Source organism: Arvicola amphibius, chromosome 13 (assembly GCF_903992535.2).
Source record: "Arvicola amphibius chromosome 13, mArvAmp1.2, whole genome shotgun sequence".
NCBI lineage: Eukaryota > Metazoa > Chordata > Mammalia > Rodentia > Cricetidae > Arvicola > Arvicola amphibius.
In genome coordinates, this window is record NC_052059.1 from 53,303,042 (window position 1) to 53,320,658 (window position 17,617).

The following is a 17,617-nucleotide window of genomic DNA, read 5'->3' on the forward strand; positions in this document are numbered from 1 at the left end:
CTCAGGCTTATTAGTTTCTGGTTTAAAATAAAATCGTTGGGACAGGTGTTCAAAAACAAAGCTCTAAGAGACATGCAGAAGCAAATCAAAAGGCACAGTGCCAGGAGTGCACATACGTGTGATCCCAGCACTGAAAGGCTGAGGCAAGAGGATCACATCCAAGGTCAGCCCAGGCTGTTTACTGAGACCATGTCTCAGAATCAAAACAAAGTCATAAAAGGACTTTCCCTAGGTAATACCATTTAAAAAAATCATTTTTAATTGTATTCACATTCATGGCCACTGAATGCTGAAAATCCACGGTTATGTCCATACGGCTGTCCTCCTCACTGAAGAATCAGGGACTGAAGCCAGGGCCTGTGCACGCTCCAGCACTACACTGTCCTAGCTGGAAAACACACGGAGAGACAACAACAACAGAGCTCGTTTACTGCTTTCTAGGGACTGCACTTGTTTTTTCGGGGTACTGGTAGGGAATTCTTTAAAAACTGAAAGCAGCTACAGAACAGCATCCACGTGAAAGCTGCCTGGGCCACTACAGAACACTGCTGGGATGGAAGGCGAGCGAGCAGGCGCTGTTGACACAACCGTCAGGACACAAGGACAGACACCGCCACAGCAATCTCAGGAGCTACCAGGTCACAAGGACAGACACCGCCACAGCAATCTCAGGAGCTACCAGGACACAAGGACAGAACACCGCCACAGGAGCTACCAGGACACAAGGACAGAACACCGCCACAGCAATCTCAGGAGCTACCAGGACACAAGGACAGAACACCGCCACAAGCAATCTCAGGAGCTACAAACAGCTGAACATCTGCTAACAGACCTGGCATCCAGATGTCTCATAAAATTGTTCTGTCTTCATCTGGTAACCCAGAAATTGTCTATAAATATTATCCTAAATCTAATGGTAATTACTGTTTAAGCTTCACATGGAGGACCACAATTTGTTTTGGAAGACAGAAAATGAGTAACAATATATATATATATGGTTGGGTCTGAGCCCTAACTTGGTTCTGTAGCCCTTTGAGGTTTTAATGATTTCCTTGATAAAAATGGGAAATGACCATATTTCATATTTCACATGTACCTCATAAGGATAGTGTGAGAATTTCATGAGTCAATCCTAGCCAAGTTCTTTGAACTGAGATGAAAGGCGTTCAGAAGCATAATTATTGTAATAAATGTAAAGCACTGGCAGGAATTTAAAGTTGTGTACATATAGGGGATAATAACTGGGAAATATTAGCATGAAGCATGCACACATACCTGAAGTTGCATTTCTGCAGCCGCACAAACCTTCTTAGATTCACAAAGGCGAGACACCATAGCTTTCGGCAGTGGCTTTATAAAACAAAACAATATATATGTCAGTACAGTGCTTAATAAGTGGCTGTGATAAGTATACTTCAGGGTCAAAGAATTTAAAAATAACATCAAATAGGGGAAAAAAAGAATGGCAGATCTCATTATAGTGTAAAAGTATCTTTTGAATATTTTAGTTGACAAGATAACATGGCTGAAGACATTCCATTTAATTTTAAGAAGAACTGTCAAATAAGGGTTTGCACATGAAAAAACAGGATTAGAGGGAATGACAGTATTGGCACTGATCTTTCAAATCTATTTAAACCCCAAAGGGAATACTTCTCTTCCTTTGTTTCCAGCAAGTGTGTTCAAGTACTCTCTTAACTTTCAAGTACACATAATAACTGACAATGAGCCCAGGAGATTAAAATGCTGAGATAAATACTAACCCACAGTGCTACCCTGTGTTAGAGCTAGACTAACACGGGGTAAAATCAGTGTGAGGATAAACTTCAGGTTCTTATCTTTTCAACCTGGAAGAGTAAGAGAGTGTAGGCACAGTACGTAGTCCCTGTATGATTTAAGACTTTCTCTAGGGACTAATTAGACCTATCCTATGACACTTATATTCTTGGAAAAACATTGATTAATGTAGTTGAAGTACTTTTCTAAGTCTTTAAAGTAATTATTATGATATTTACTGAAGAAAGCTAAAATCTTTTCTGCAGAGAAACATATCATCTAAGAAAGCCGAGGCAGAAGGGGGCAGTTTAGCAATCAGAGTGTGGCTCACCTACAGTTTACCATCTGCATCCCAGACTCTGAAAGGCTTTGCTGATGGACCACACAGACACAAGAACTGCTCCTCTGACTCACTAAAGTGAAAACTACAGTAGGAACCACAACTCACACAAACATGGAGCCTTTTCTTCACTTCCCACCCCCATAAGAAAAGTCAACCCTCCTGTGACTCGGTTAAAGAGAAGAACCAGAGTAAGAAAGAACTGACTCTATTCCTAATGAAGAAGAGAAAGCACTGGAGAATCACAAAGACAGAGATGGAAAAAGGCAGGCGATACAATGCTTCGAATGTGAAAAGTCCCTCATGCCCTCATGTGTTTGAGCATCTGGCTTCCACCTGGTGGCACTGTATGGGAAGACTCTGAAGCTCTTGCTAGAAGAAGTGGATCACTAGGGGCAGGCCTTGAGGCTTTATATCCTCATTCAGCTTCCTGAATGCAGATGCTTCCTGCTTCTGCTGCCATGTCTCCCTGCCATGACGGTCCACAGCCCTCGGGGACTGCAGGCTACCACTCCTAAGTGCGTCTGCCAGCATATTTTATCACAGGGACAGAAAAGCAACTAAGACATCATAACTGAGGGTGACACCGAGTTTGATAGCCCTTCATCCTGAGGTCAAGGGCCAGTGGGTCAGCCTCCGGAGCCACCATCTGTCCTCTGCTGTACAACCTCAAACTCAAGCATCACCCTCCAGCAGGGAGGTTAAGATCTCGGAGGTCTTGCAAGTAGGAAGACAAGTCCTTTGGCCATGCAGATACCAATGCTGTGGTTGTTCTCTCCTGTCTGAGTGGTCCTGAGGATTCAATCATCTTGATTGGATGGTAAGAGGATCCCCAAATAAAACTAGAAGGCAGGCAAACCAAGAGATGCACAAAGCACAACACAGGAACACAGGAAACATGGGAGAATCAAGGCAACATAACTGTTTCAGAAGAGCCAAACTCCTCAGTGACTCGATTCAAAGACAAGACACTGACATAGGTTAAATGCTGGGTGAAGATTTCAAAAGTTGAAATGTAAAAATCAGCAGTGACCTGAAAAGGGACACAAGCAAACATGAATTCCATTCAAGTCAGCCATAGAGAAGGGAAAGACAGCCAAATTCATGAGAAACTCAGCAATATGAATGAAAATACTGGAAACAAGGAGTAAAAACTTCAACAAGGAAACATTTTTAAAGGGAAAATCAAATAATTAAAACTCTCAGAAATAAAAAAGAAATGAATGAAATAAATAATAGTGGAAAGCATTGCCAATAGCCTTGACTAAACAGAAGAAAGACGATTGGGAACGAAGGAGCAGGTCAAAGAAACACTAGACTGAGAAAAAACGAAGTGTGGGTGGGAGGACCAACAGGAAGCATGACCAGAACACCCAAGAACTTCTGGAGCTGACCAAGAGACCAAACCTAAGAATGCACAGGATGAAGAAGGTGCCGAGATAAATGCTAAAAGCACAGAATATTTAGTCAATTAAATTGTAGCAAAAAGTTCAACCACGAGAGGCATTCAGAACCCTAAATAGACACAAACAAGGAAGAACTTCTTCACGTCAAGGTGTCAGAAATAAAAAAGAACAGCATTTAAGGCTGTCATGGAAAGGTGCTGACTCCAGCAGCATTCGCAGCAGCACGCCCAAAGGCCGAGAAGACATGAAGAGACATACTGCAAGCTCTGAGCAAGCTGCTGCCACCCCAAACAGCAGCATCCAAAAAGCTAACCTGAAAACAGAGAAGGGACATTTCAAATCAAGCTAAAACTAAGGCAGTTAATGATAAACAAACAAACCAGCACTGCAGAATATTTAAATGAATATTCATTTCAATATAAAGAGTAAGGAAAAAGTTTCAGTTACAAGAACATGGAAAAAAATTTCATGAGAAGGAAAAACAAAAGGAGAGGTAGAAAAAAACTAATCACGTCCAACACAGTCATAGGCAAACTAGTAGAAGAGAAAGCAACAGACAACTAAAACAGAAAAAACAGCAAAATCAGAGATTAGTAGAAATCTCCCATAATAGCCTTAAATGTAAGTGGCCCTGGCCTCTACTTATCAACAAAGATACAGACTAGCTGACTGGGACAAAAGATCAAGGTTCTAGTGGGATCTTTGTCTTCAAGAACTATACCTCACAAGCGAAGACACCTGCAGACTAAGAGCCAGAAGTTGATCTATCAAGCAAACAGAAAGCACAAGCTAGCTGGCATAGATAGCTATTCTTATATCGAACAAAGTAAACTTCAAGATAAAATTAGTAAAGAAGCTCACTACAAATTAATTAGTGGGACAATTCATCAAGAAGTTCCTAACAACTGTAAATATCCATTCACTGAATGTTGGGGCTCCTTATTTCATAAAGCAAACACTAATAGACATAAAATGCCAGAGGGACCCCGATACTACAACTGGAGGTGACTTCGATGCACACCCTCATCTTCACACAGGACTTGTGACTGAAAAGTCAGAGTAGAAATAATGGAGTCGAATGGAGCTCATGGGTTCCCTACCCAATAGTCTACCCACAGATGGGAAGGCAATCTCAGCAACCCATCCACTCCCTCTGAAACAATCCACAATTTAGGTCAGAAAGACAGTCTCACCAACACAAAAGAACCAAGAAAATTTCATGTATCTTTTCTTAGCACTGTAAAATAAAACCAGAGCTCAATAATAAAAAACAAAAACCGCATAAGTACCCAAGGGGTCCGAACAGTAGACTCTTGAATGATCACTGTTACTAACGAAATTACACAGTTCCTACAGTCAGATGGAAATGAAAGCATAACTTACCAGAACCTTTAAGATACAACCAAGTCATTTCTAAAAGGAAAGTTCATATCTGTGTGCACTTTCTTAAAAAACAAACAAACAACAGACAGAAGGATTTTCAATAACCTAATCATGTACATCAAGGTCTTAGGGAAGGAAGTGAGTAAGAAGTGAAACTCAAAAGCTGTGGGTAGCACCGAACCATGAAGATAAGAAATTAGTGAAACGGAGACTAAAAGAGAAATGCTTAAACCATTCTACCAATGAGCACAGACATAAAAATTTCCACTAAGATACCTGAAAATTGAATTTAAGAGTATATTAAAAAGATAATATACCATGCCCAAGTTTGTTTCATTCATGGATGGAAGGCTGATCAACATGTGCAAGTCACATGTAAAGACAGAAATCACACAATCATTACAATAGATTTGCAAAAAAAGACTGTTGACAAAATTTTACATCTCTTCATGATAAAAGCCCCAGGGATCCTAGGAACAGAATGCAGATGGAGGCTGCTCTTTCGTTCCCGGCTGCCCAGACCCAAATAATCACACAGAAACAATATTAATGACACTGTTTGACTGCTGGCTTGGACATATTTCTAGCTAGCTCTTACATCTTAAATTAACCCATTTTTATTAATCTATGTGTGTATCACCATGAGGTTGTGGCCTACTGGTATGTTCCAGCATCTGTCTCCTTTAGCAGCTACAAGGCGTCTCCTTGACTCCACCTACTCTCTATATTTCGGTTCAGATTTCCTGTCTGGCTTTGCTTTATTCTGCCCTGCCATAGGCCAAAACAGCTTCTTTATTAGCCAATGGTAATAAAACATATTCACAGCATACAGAGGGGAATCCCACATCAATAAAAGTAACACATCTCAATCAGTCACAAACATACTTAAACAAGAAAACTGAAAAGCAATGGAGCTATAATCAGGAGACAAAGGAGCCCACTCTCACTGCTCTTACCTGGAATAACGATAAGAGTCTTAGAATGTATGACAAGAGGAAGAAAACAGGAAGGGAAGGAGTCAAATCATCCCTATTTGCAAATGACTTGATCCTATCCTTAAAAGACCCTCAAGACTCCATCAGGAAACTCTTAGACTTGATGAACACTTTCAGCCATGTAGCAGGATACAAAATCAATACATAGGAACTGGCAGCTTTGCTACTGGGTACACTGGGTACATGTCTGAGTGGGTAAACTGTTTTGCCTTACAGACATGAAAGCCTGTATTCATACCGCCTGCATTCATATCTCCAGCGTTCATACAAAAAACTGGGTTTGGCACCACACACCTATAATCCAGTTTAGCTAATCAGTGAGTTCAGTGAAGACTCTATCTTAAAAAATAAGGTAGAGAACAATGGGACACATCATGCAACAATTTCTATCCTCCACACACATATACACACACATACATGTGCACCTGCACACACAGAGACACATGCATAAACCAGAGGAAGAGAGGGAGATCACATACAGAAGTAGGAGGGGAGGTCACGAGCATACACTGGTGTGTGTGTGTGTGGGGGGGGTGACAGCAGATTTTCTATTTACAAATAATGAACTTGTTGAGAATTAAGTCAGGGAAAATTATTCCTTTTACCATAGCTTCACACACAGGAATGCACACACGCACACCTAGAATAAACCAAACCAGACATGTTAGACGCTACACAAAACAAGCAATGAGTATGTCAGCTTTAGCACAGCAGATGCCAAGGAAGAGGCAGCTCCTGTGGTTTACTGCTGCTCCCTGTGGTTTCATGATTACTGGTAGAGGTCAATAAAAATTGGCCTGGTGGCTGTTCTTCCAGAGGTCCCGAGTTCAATTCCCAGCAACCACAGGGTGGATCACAACCATCTGTAATGATATCTGGCGCCCTCTTCTGGTATGTGGGTATACACGGAGGCAGAACACTGTATACATAATAAATAAATAAATCTTTAAAAAAGTGGCCTGTGAGACACACACACACACACACACACACACACACACACACACACACACACACCGTGCTTTCCTCTCAGCTAGAATGTCATTTGGCCTCTCTTGCCTGCTGTAGCAGTCAACTTGGTGGGCTGGTCCACATCCTTAGACTCAGATCCTACAAGGTCCTGTGGCTCAAGAAGAGCTGGAATGTTAGCTGCCTCTTCCTGCTGTCACAGCAGGGAACCCACGGAGCTTACTACATGGTTGGAGGGTGGGACACACCCAACGGGTCAATGTTTCATCAAAAAGGCATTCCTGACAGGAAGGTGGCAAAGTCTGAGAAAGGATCAGCATGTCTGAACTATTAAAGGCATGCATGGAGATGCTGGCAATGCCTCAGCATGTGTAACAAGACAGTGTGCTCAGTACCACACCCGACTCGGGCTTTCACCAAGAGATAGTTCATTGAACAAGTGTCTGCTGAAAGCCTGCCCTTCCTTGACAGTACAGTTGTGGGTCAAGAAAAACAGACAGAAATCTTGGGTTTCTGGGAACTTACACTCTAGCCCATCTTAATATTTAAAAACAAAAAAAAAACACTATTGAAAACCAAACAGACAGTTTTATTATTTCAGCTCCCTTGGGTTCAGGATCAAGCACAGCACTTAATGTCAATTTCCTGTAGAACACAACACCTGGCTTTAAAGTATTCAGCTGTACAGCCACACCAACACTCACATACAAACTTCACCCCTTCGGCTCATCTGTAGACCTCCGCACCTTCACCTGATGCCCAGCCACTGTGCAGTACACGAGTGAGCCTTAGATGGAGAATGCTTCCAATTCAAAGAAAATGATGAAATGCTAAAAATAGAAGTATACTAAAGGTACCAGCCAACTTTTCATCCATTCATCCAACAAACTGCTAGTAGGAGGTGCTACTGAGGTTAGTTAGGGGAAGACAACAAGGGTTCTCTCAGCTTGAGTTCTGTCGAATTTAAGTTTCCATGTTAATTTAGGCATTGTCTACTTTTAGAAGACTCCTGCTTAATCAACATGTTACTGCTCTCTGTTGCTACAAAAAGGTCTCTGAGGCTGGGTGTTTTATAAAGATAGAAAATTAATTTGGACCACACTTTAAGAAATTAGCAGTCCAAGAATAGTCCTAATAGTGAGAGCTTCCCGGTAGACAGTGAAAGACGGTGGGGACATGTGCAGAGGAGATCACATGGAGACACAGGCAGGGGAGATCACATGGAGACACAAGCAGGGGAGATCACACAGAGACACAGGCTGAGGAGATCACACAGAGAGACAGGCAGAAGAGATCACATGGAGACACAGGCAGAAGAGATCACATGGAGACACAGGCAGAAGAGATCACATGGAAAGACAGGCAGAAGAGATCACATGGAGATCACATGAAGACACAGGCTGAGGAGATCACACAGAGAGATAGGAGAAGAGATCACATGGAGACACAGGCAGGGGAGATCACATGGAGTCACATGGAGACATAGGCAGGGGAGATCACACGGAGACACAAGCAGGGGAGATCACACAGAGACACAGGCTGAGGAGATCACACAGAGAGACAGGCAGAAGAGATCACATGGAGACACAGGCAGAAGAGATCACATGGAAAGACAGGCAGAAGAGATCACATGGAGATCACATGGAGACACAGGCAGGGGAGATCACATGGAGACACAGGCAGGGGAGATCACATGGAGACACAGGCAGGGGAGATCACACCCTGCCCTAGCCCTCTGCCCTATACAAGCCTAGGTCCTTCTGTATTTGGAGGTGATCTGACCAGAATCTCTCTCCTACTGTAAAACTCCACTGCAGTTGGACCCTCTGAAGAAAGTTTGCCTTTTTAAAGTTGGGTTTTTAAAACAACTGTACTTCTTTTTCTTTAAAATATCAGATAAAACATAATCCTGCTAACTGCATCACATGAAGGTGAAGATGTGGAGAGGGTGGTAGCTGTGCCATTTCAAAATCCAACCCTACAATCAAAGCATCCTGCTACCCAATGACAAGGCCATTCCCATACAAAGTTTTTCATTTTTTAAATTAATACCCCAACAAATTCTCCCCAAAAGTGTTAGTAGTAACAATACAAAACACAGGGATTACAGCATGCACTCAAATACACGATTAGCATAATTAATGGATAGCAATGTGAAAGTAGGGGAAATGTCAGTAGGAAAATCAAATGAGGCCAGAATTGAAGGTGGCATATAAAGAGACGTTTCTCCCGATTCCTACACCGAAAGGAATAAATTTAGCTCAAAGCAGCCCAGCAGAGTAGGAAGCGAAGCTCCAGAAGCTGCATGAGTGCACCAGGCTGTTCCTGGAAGCTCCAGCAAGGCCTGAAGGCTGACACTCATCACATCAGACAAACGGTCCTGAGAGCAAAACTTGACCGTCTCCTAAAGTACACAGCACTTCATGAACATGTGGACCTGGGAACAGGCTTAACTAAAGAGCATTTGGCCAGAACTCACCAAGTTTGTTTTAAAACTAAAAAGTCTGCAGTATTTAAAGTATTTTCATTTCAAACCACTCAGAAAATTCTGATCTTCAAAACATGTAATTCCAACATTCCAGATAAACAACTATAAATTTCTACTTGGCACATATTTTATCTGAGATAAAGAGTGTATTTTCCAATTCTTTTGGGAAACCAAAATAAAAGACAAAATTAGTAAAAAGTTAAATCCTAGGGCCAAGATGGTTATGCAGATAAAAGCTCCTACTGCCAAATCTGATGACCCTGTGAACCACAGTGGAAGGAGAACTCACTCTTGCAGGTTGCCCTCTGACCTCTGCGCAAGTATGTACACACATGCACACCAAATCTAAGAAATGTAATAAAAGCTTCAATTCTAAATGTTTCACAAACAGTACGCTGAGTACCCTTATCTCTAAAGGTCCTTACATGTGTCATCTGGAAAAGCGGGTTAGACCTGCAGGAGTTGGGAGAGGAGGGTACATGTGGATATATGATCAAAATGCACTGCATGCTAACTTGCAAAACCTTATTTTTTAAAAAAATGTAAGTGGGTTAGGTGTATAACCTACCTTTTTATCCACTCTTTCAACTGTGCAGTGGTGGAATCCAGGGAGCTCTATCCCTGGCCCTGGCCCTGGCCCTGGCCCTGGCCCTGGCTGGGGCCCACTGACTTTCAGGGATCCTGTCTGGTCACCCCTTCTGTGGTGGAAGCAGGTCCAGCTCACCAGCAGATCAGTCAAGCTCCCTGCTGCAGATTCCCTGGCTTGCTGCAGGGTATGCCTATTCCCCAAGAGTACTTGAGCTTCTTGTTCTCAGTCCTATCCATAGTCTGAAAACTCGAGTGATTCAAAGCACTGACTTAGAAATGATTAAAGCAATGTACACTTCTAACCAAGAAAAGAAAATACTCTAAAACATAAAACCCCTTAAAGAAACGAAGGCATGCACACAAGCTAACCTGCATACTACTACTACATCCTGTGTGTGAACCCACGTTCTTCTCCTTTCAGCCTCTCTAGGTCCACCTTGGCACTGGCCTCCCCCAAACTGGCATGGACTCCCAGATGTTCTGGTAACTTCCCTGGGAGCCCATTTCTAACCAATGCTGGTTGAGGGAGCTCCGCAAAGGGCACACAGGTGCACTGAGGAAAGGACTGTGCCTTGCCCCTTGCCATACCACAGGCTCCTCCTGCCAGCCCATGCGGAGCTGAGTCATACCACATGTTCAGTGCCCAGGTGACTGTCTCATGCTGGAAACTCCATGAACAGTGCTTCCTGCAGCACTGTGCTAGTAAATTTCAAATCCAAGGTTCAGCTTTGAAATACACAAAAGTAGATAGACAGACAGACAGACAGACAGAGAGAGACAGACAGACAGACAGACAAACAGTAACAGACAGATAAATAGGGATTCCCCATCCCAGTTTTTGCCATTGATAAATGGGAACATGGTGCACATGTTATTTCAACAACTAAAAAAATAGCTTGCCAATAACTACAGTCATTTCGTTTGTTTATTATAGTCATTCAATTTGGATTTTTCTATGATTATCATTGTTTTTTATTTAAAAACAAAAATGTTTATGCCTCTTCTGAAAATTTGAGACCAGCTTTCAATGACTCAATGATAAAAGAAAAAAACACTAAAGCTGACTATACACTTAGGAATTATACATCGTGGCTGGTGGTTCTCTACCCAGCCCAAATGCCCATGGTTCTTCCAGGCATCCAACAGAGTGTCCTGTTCTAGTATTTAATTAACTTATCCATGCCATAAGCACTCATATGTCCAGTGGCTTCAATTTACATTTCTGCAACCTCATCTCTGAGGCCCAGTCAGTCGCCTGGGTGAAAGGGTCCTCACAGGTCTCCAGCAGTACAGGGCACCACTATTGTACTCAAGTACAGAGCTTTGCTGGCACTGACTCCCAGCACTCACTCAGTCACGATTTCCCCTCCTCACCGTCAGACACAGTTAGTTACAGACCAAAGGAAAACACTGTAGAATTACCCTACTTCCCTTGCATGTCGTGAATGCACTCTGTTTACTGGGCACCATTGAAGACTTTAGTCTAAATGTGAATCATAGGATGATAATTATTCAATTTTATGGAGCCTAGAAAAAGTAGAAAGCAGCAAAATGATGACATCTGGGGCATCTTAGAAAGACTTTGACCCTGTTCCACATTATGAAATTTTAAGCAGAAAGCATGCAGTGTAAATGTGTAAATTATATAAGTCTAAACGACTAGCTAAATGCCATCTTAACAAATCAGGGAAGCTGAGGCACATGCCTTTAATTCCAGCACTTGGGAGGCAGAGGCAGGTTGATCTCAATGAGTTCAAGGCCAGCCTGGTCTACAAAGTGAGTGCAAAGGCTAATGAAGTCTACGTAATGAGATTCTATTAAAAAAAAAAAAAGATGACAAAGAAAATGAAAAAGAAATCAGGAAAGTGGATGGGACAAGGAAGGAAAAAAACCAAAAAGTAATGAGTTGAACTCAAACCAAACAGAAAAGACTCAGCATTTTCTCTTTGAAAATATTAATAAGATGGACAAACACCTGCCAAGATTAATAAAGAAAAAAAGGAGAAAAACAATACTATGTGGAAAGGGATATAATTACAGATGAAGCTGAAAATGAAAGATAAAATAATACTACAAATAACTATGCCAATAAACTTAAGAACTTGGGTTAAATTTCTAGAAAATTACAACTTAGCAAAGCTTACTAAGAAGAAAGTCCATCCAAGGAGCTCAATGACTACTAAAGAACCACATTCTAAAAATCTTCCCACAGAGAAAGTAAATCATAAATGGCTTTAGAGATGAACTTTGACAAAGCCTTATGAAACAGATGATTATAGCTTCATTGAACACACATAGACACACACACACACACACACACACACACACACACACAGGCCCATGCATGCATACACATCGAGAACAGAAGGAACAAACACTAACACACCAGCTCATTTTAGATATTGGCCTATACTCAATACCAAAGAAACAAAAGTCATTAGCTGATCTCTCTCATAAACCCAAATCTCCTCTACTCAAAACATACAAGTAAGAAGTCAGTTCTGTGTTTAAAAAAAAATACAAATTCAGTATCAAAGCTGTTTAATACTAGAATTTAAAAGGGCCTTACTGCTAGTTCCTAACACTTATAATCACTATTGAATTCCTCAAGACATGTGGGGGAAAAATCTGGTAGAATATGGCAATCATTAATGGTTAAAAAATAATAATAAAAAGCAAAACTCTGTATGCTAAAAATAGGAAGGAATTTACTTTTCCTGGATCTCTACCAAACCAATAATAAGTGCCTTCCTTCATGATAAAACAGTAGGGACATTCCTTTAAAAACCAGGATGAACAAAAACAAGCAAACAAAAACATCCATCAGGATCAAGGCAAGTCATATTCACATACAGCTTCTACTCAAAAAATGGAATGAGGTGAAAAAGAAACAAGAGCTATGCGAATCAGAAAGAAAACAAGCACAGTCTCAGTAGAAGTAACTGATGAGGAGGCTGTCCCGGTTAGGGCTCTGCTGCTGTGAAGACACCATGGCCACGCCACTCTTACCAGGAAACATTTAATTGTGGGAGGCTAGTTTACAGTTCTAGAGATTCAGTCCATTATCACCATGGTGGGAGCATGGTGGTATGCAGTCAGACGTGGTACTGGAGTAGTAGCTGAGAGTTCTCCATCTTGCAGGCAACAGAAAGTTGACTGATATACTAGGCTACAGTATCTTGAGCATAGGAAGTCTCAAAGCCCGCCCCCAACAGTTACACACTTCCTCCAATGAGGCCACGCCCACTCCAACAAAGCCACACCTCCTAAAAGTGTCACTCCCTATGTGATTATGGGGGCCAGTTACATTCAAACTACCACAGAGACCTTTCAAAGTCAACAGGCAGGTTATTAGAACCAGGTTGCTGAAAATATTTACAGCAGTATGAAAGCTGAAGATTTTAGAACTAAGTCTGGCAAGAGTTGGCTAAGGCCTTAGGAAGAAAACACTAAAACTTTATTCCAATACTCCCAAGAGACTTGATAAATGAAAAGCTATGCCATAGTCATGAGTTTGAAGACTCAATCCTGACACTAGTATATGGCACAGATACACCATATACACAAATATGCTGGTGCAGACATACAAATACTGAATTCTTATACTTAAAAAAACTAACTTGATTCCATAATCTCTAGAAAACACACAAGGGCCAAGGAACAGACAAAATTTTTGAGGAACAAATTGTGGAGAACTGGTCATATGGCACTGAGCTTATTATAAAGCTAGAGCAGCAGAGAGTGAGTGGAAATCCTACCAGGACAACTTACAGGTAAGATACAGTACAGTGCATTGACTGTCCCTTAGATGACAGGTCACTGGAGGAAGGGAAACCACCCTGCTCTGAGCAAGGAAGTTTGGATATCAATGATAATATAATCTACAAACTAAAAACTTGGAAATGGGGGGAGGAGGGTTACTGTTGCATGCAGAGTGTACAGCAGCTATCTGGTCTACCTAGGAACTTGGCTACTTCAATTCAGTCAGAGTTCTGGCTTAAAAGAAAAAAAATCTACTCTGAAAAAGTGGGATGGGGAAAGAATCTTGGAACAAAGGAAACCCTAACCGTAACCCTAACCCTAACCCTAACCACTACCCTTGGGCTCAATTTTAAAATCTTACCTAAGCCTGATATGAAAAGATTACAATCCCTAAGATGGTACAAAGTGATCCTGCCATTTAGGAATCGGTAAAGAAAGAAAGGAAAACTCTGGGCACACCTCACTTACTAGGGAGGTATTTTGGGAGCAGGTCAGAGGTCAGGAAGCAAGTCCAGAAATGCTTAATATTTTTAATATTGGGTGTAGAAGCTAAGACTATCTTCACGAGTCTAAGAACCCGGTAATTATGAAGACTGCTTGTGATTTTATGATGGATTTGGGGGTAAGGAGACACATCTGCCATTAAATACAGATGGGTATACAACAAAGGACAGCAGCTTCAGAGGAAGAGGATGTTGCCTATTAGAAAGGTTTACTGAGGATAAAGAACATGCCCCAGAAGCATGGGCTGCCTATAGGTGATTCTATACTTACACACAGTATATGTAAAGGACCAAAGGCTGGAACCAATATGCAGAGAGGAGAGGGACATTCAGTGCCACAGGTCCCCAAATGTGATCCAAGAGGTGATGAATTTGAGGGGACACTGTCAATTGAACGCCTCCAGTGTTTGTCACCTGATCTGTGCACAGCAGCTATGATCACAAAAGCCAACGTCTAATTCTTCCAGCTTAAGGAATTCACTGGCTGCACTCCCATCTAGCCAATGTCAGTGAATTCCTGAAAGATTATCGTGGACTCTGCAAACTTTCTAGAATATGCCTCATAGGAGGAGGATAGATCCTTCCCTGAAAGCAACTGGACAGGAAATTAAACATGAAGACACTGTCCTGAGCTCATCTGTCATGTATTTATAAAGAGTTGGATTTAGTAATTAACTCTGTATTCTTAAGGCTAGAACTGTCCTTAAAATAAAAGGAGGTGGGGATCAGCCACAGGGTGTCTTAATGAGAACAAGAGGCGAGCCCTCTGAGGATCTAAGAGCATTGATTTATATGTCTCTTGCCTGTGGGCATGCTTTGTATTCTCCATGAAATCACAAAATTACTTTAAATTCCTTAGACTGTGTCGGCAAGTCCTGAAGGGCACTGGACATGACTTCTTGAGTCTGTGTGGAATTAATCCAAAGCAGCTTAATGCTTCCCGAAGCGTGTCTATCCTGGAGTGCATTCAGGGCCTACTGCTGGTTTTTTGCAACTATCTTCAAGGGGCTTTTTCTTTTTTCTGAGATAGGGTCTCCAGGCTGGTCTTGAACTCCCGATACCCGTATCTCTCCCTCCTAAGTGCTGGAATTACACCATGCTTAGCTTCTGAAAGGGCTCTTCTTCCTGAGGGAACCCCTCCCTTTGTTGAATATTCCCTCACCTGCTGTGCAGTGTCTCTGGGCCCTCTCCATTCCTCTGCCTGTTTGAAATTGACATTAGTGCCAATGATGAATTTGGACTCAGGATTTCACACACGGACGCACATGCCAAAAAAAGCAACAAAAAACAAAACCACAAAACCACAAAACCACCGTGACTCTGAAAGTTACCTGGAGACCCTTGTTTTCAGTCCTGCGTCGCTGACTTGCACCTTCTGTTTTCCCTCCACTGGTGACTACTAATCTCCCTTCCTCCAGCCATCACTTTGCCGTTTGTCCCCCACACTGGAAGGGCCCATTTAACTTCTAGATTTAAGTTTGTATTGTTAATGCCTTCTGGGCAACAATGTCACACACTAATACATCCAAATAAGAACCTGCAAACTTCTCTTTTAAACTTCAGCCGTATGGAATCCTCTGACATGGAATGTCCACCTTTGACTCCACTGTCTAGAGGAGTCTCCCTGATTAGTTCTTCTCTCCCCTTCTGCCCTATTCTCTGGCCATCCCTGCTACCTTAAGTTCTCTACTTGTGCGGCTTTCCAGGCCTCTGGGGGCTTGTACTTCTAGGAAATCCTGCAAGACTGCCCCACCCCACACTGTCATCCCTAAGCTGGAAAGCAGTGGTCAGGATCACCCTCATCACCCACCTAGAGACCTTCCAGCCCTCACAGCTAAGGGCTGATTGAGGCCACAGTTTAAAGGCAGCATCTGGGGAAGCCAGCAAGTGGGGCGGAGCTGTGTGTAAGTCAGCAGGCGCCCAGGAGCGGCAAAGTCCAGTGTACACTGCGCTGGGCTGAGGTGTGTGTGGAGAAGAGAGTGTACACACAGGAGCAGCTTCCAGACAAGCGCAGGCAGGCCAGAGGGGAGACAGAGGAGCTGGGCCTGCTCACAGGGCGGCTCATACAAAATGCCCTCAGGTATGCAATGCTCCCAGCCTGCTCCTCAGAATTCTGTACAGCTCACTAAGTCAACTGTTCCCTTAGACTCCAGACCAGTCATCCCCACCTGTCACTTCTTGATGCCAGGGACACTTCTGAAAAGTAATCATTTGTTGATGTCATTCCACCCCCCACCCCCCCGGGAAGACTCTCCTCACTTCCTCCCTCATTAGGTTACTCCTGCTTACCTGAGTCCTTCACCACAGACTTTTCCCCCATTCCTGCTACCTGCACCCCCAAGTCTTCCACAAGCTCTTGTGAGGACTTTCAGGCCCGGGGGAGAGGGGGTCTTTCTAGCCAAAAGGGCTCATTTTGTCTTGGCCTCAGGAACTGAAGGCAAGACGCTTGATCACTGCCTGACTTTTACCTGTAACTGTGGGACGTGGAGACTGGCATGAAGCATAAACTCAGTCAGAACTTTCTGGCTAAGGCTTCACATCCTTAGCCTGCCCTTAACAGAACAGACAGGGCTAGTGAGAGCTGGTGCAGAGCCTCCTTCCTACACCCTTCTCCAATACCTCAGGTATTCACTACCCTCTTCTAGTCACAACCTGCACCCTTAGGCAGTCTGAGCCCTGCAGTCTGAGCGGGCTTTTCCCTGCTGTCCTGGGTACGCAGCACGTGGATCTACTCCATAGACCTCATGAAGAAAGCAATTACTAAATTCCTAGCACACTCAAACCCCAGCATGCAGCTATCAATGGCCGCACTACTCGCAGGAGTGTGTGCTGCCACACACACCATTGACCACGCCTACATAACCCCAAACAACTCTCCGCAACAGTACCTTTAATTTTGCCATTTTAATAACTAAACTAGATTATAATGAAGACTCATTGAGATTAGCTACCTAGAAACACATCTGCTCTTCAAGAGTTGATGAAAATAGAATCAAGCCCTCAAAAGACAATCAAGTCACACCCACATCTGGAGATAGTCAGAAGGGGATGAAAGCTAAGGTGGGATCCGCCCTTCGTTTCCTCCTAACTCAATCAATTTCCTTTCACTCTCTCCCACCCCAGGACTAGCCAAAGGTCTAGGACCAAGAGATGCAAAGAGCAATGGGAAGCAGGGCACACTATGATGGGAAATGCTCAGAGGACAAGAATGTATTTTCCAATGAGCATGGGACAGTGGGTAGGGATTGTCCCTCAGTGGCAGATCACATGGCTAGCGTGTGCAAGGCTGTGGGCTAGATCCCCAGCACCACAGGACAAAGACAACAAAAACACATGTGGGTCATTCAAGGGCGACATACCATCAGTCATACTCACGGGAACTCTCCTGTTAACTTGGAAGTTGTTTAAAA

The 17,617-nt window shown here is 42.9% G+C and overlaps 1 protein-coding gene across 2 annotated transcripts in view; it reads right to left on the minus strand.

Moving 5' to 3' along the window:
• The window catches only part of LOC119800376 (mitochondrial intermediate peptidase), a 123,879-nt gene that overhangs the window by 59,664 nt on the left and 46,598 nt on the right, over positions 1-17,617 (minus strand). For both annotated transcript variants that reach the window (XM_038310541.1, XM_038310540.1), the window contains exon 15: positions 1,276-1,350. In XM_038310541.1, the coding sequence (XP_038166469.1) occupies positions 1,276-1,350 (75 nt within the window). The remainder of the gene's footprint in view (positions 1-1,275; positions 1,351-17,617) is intronic.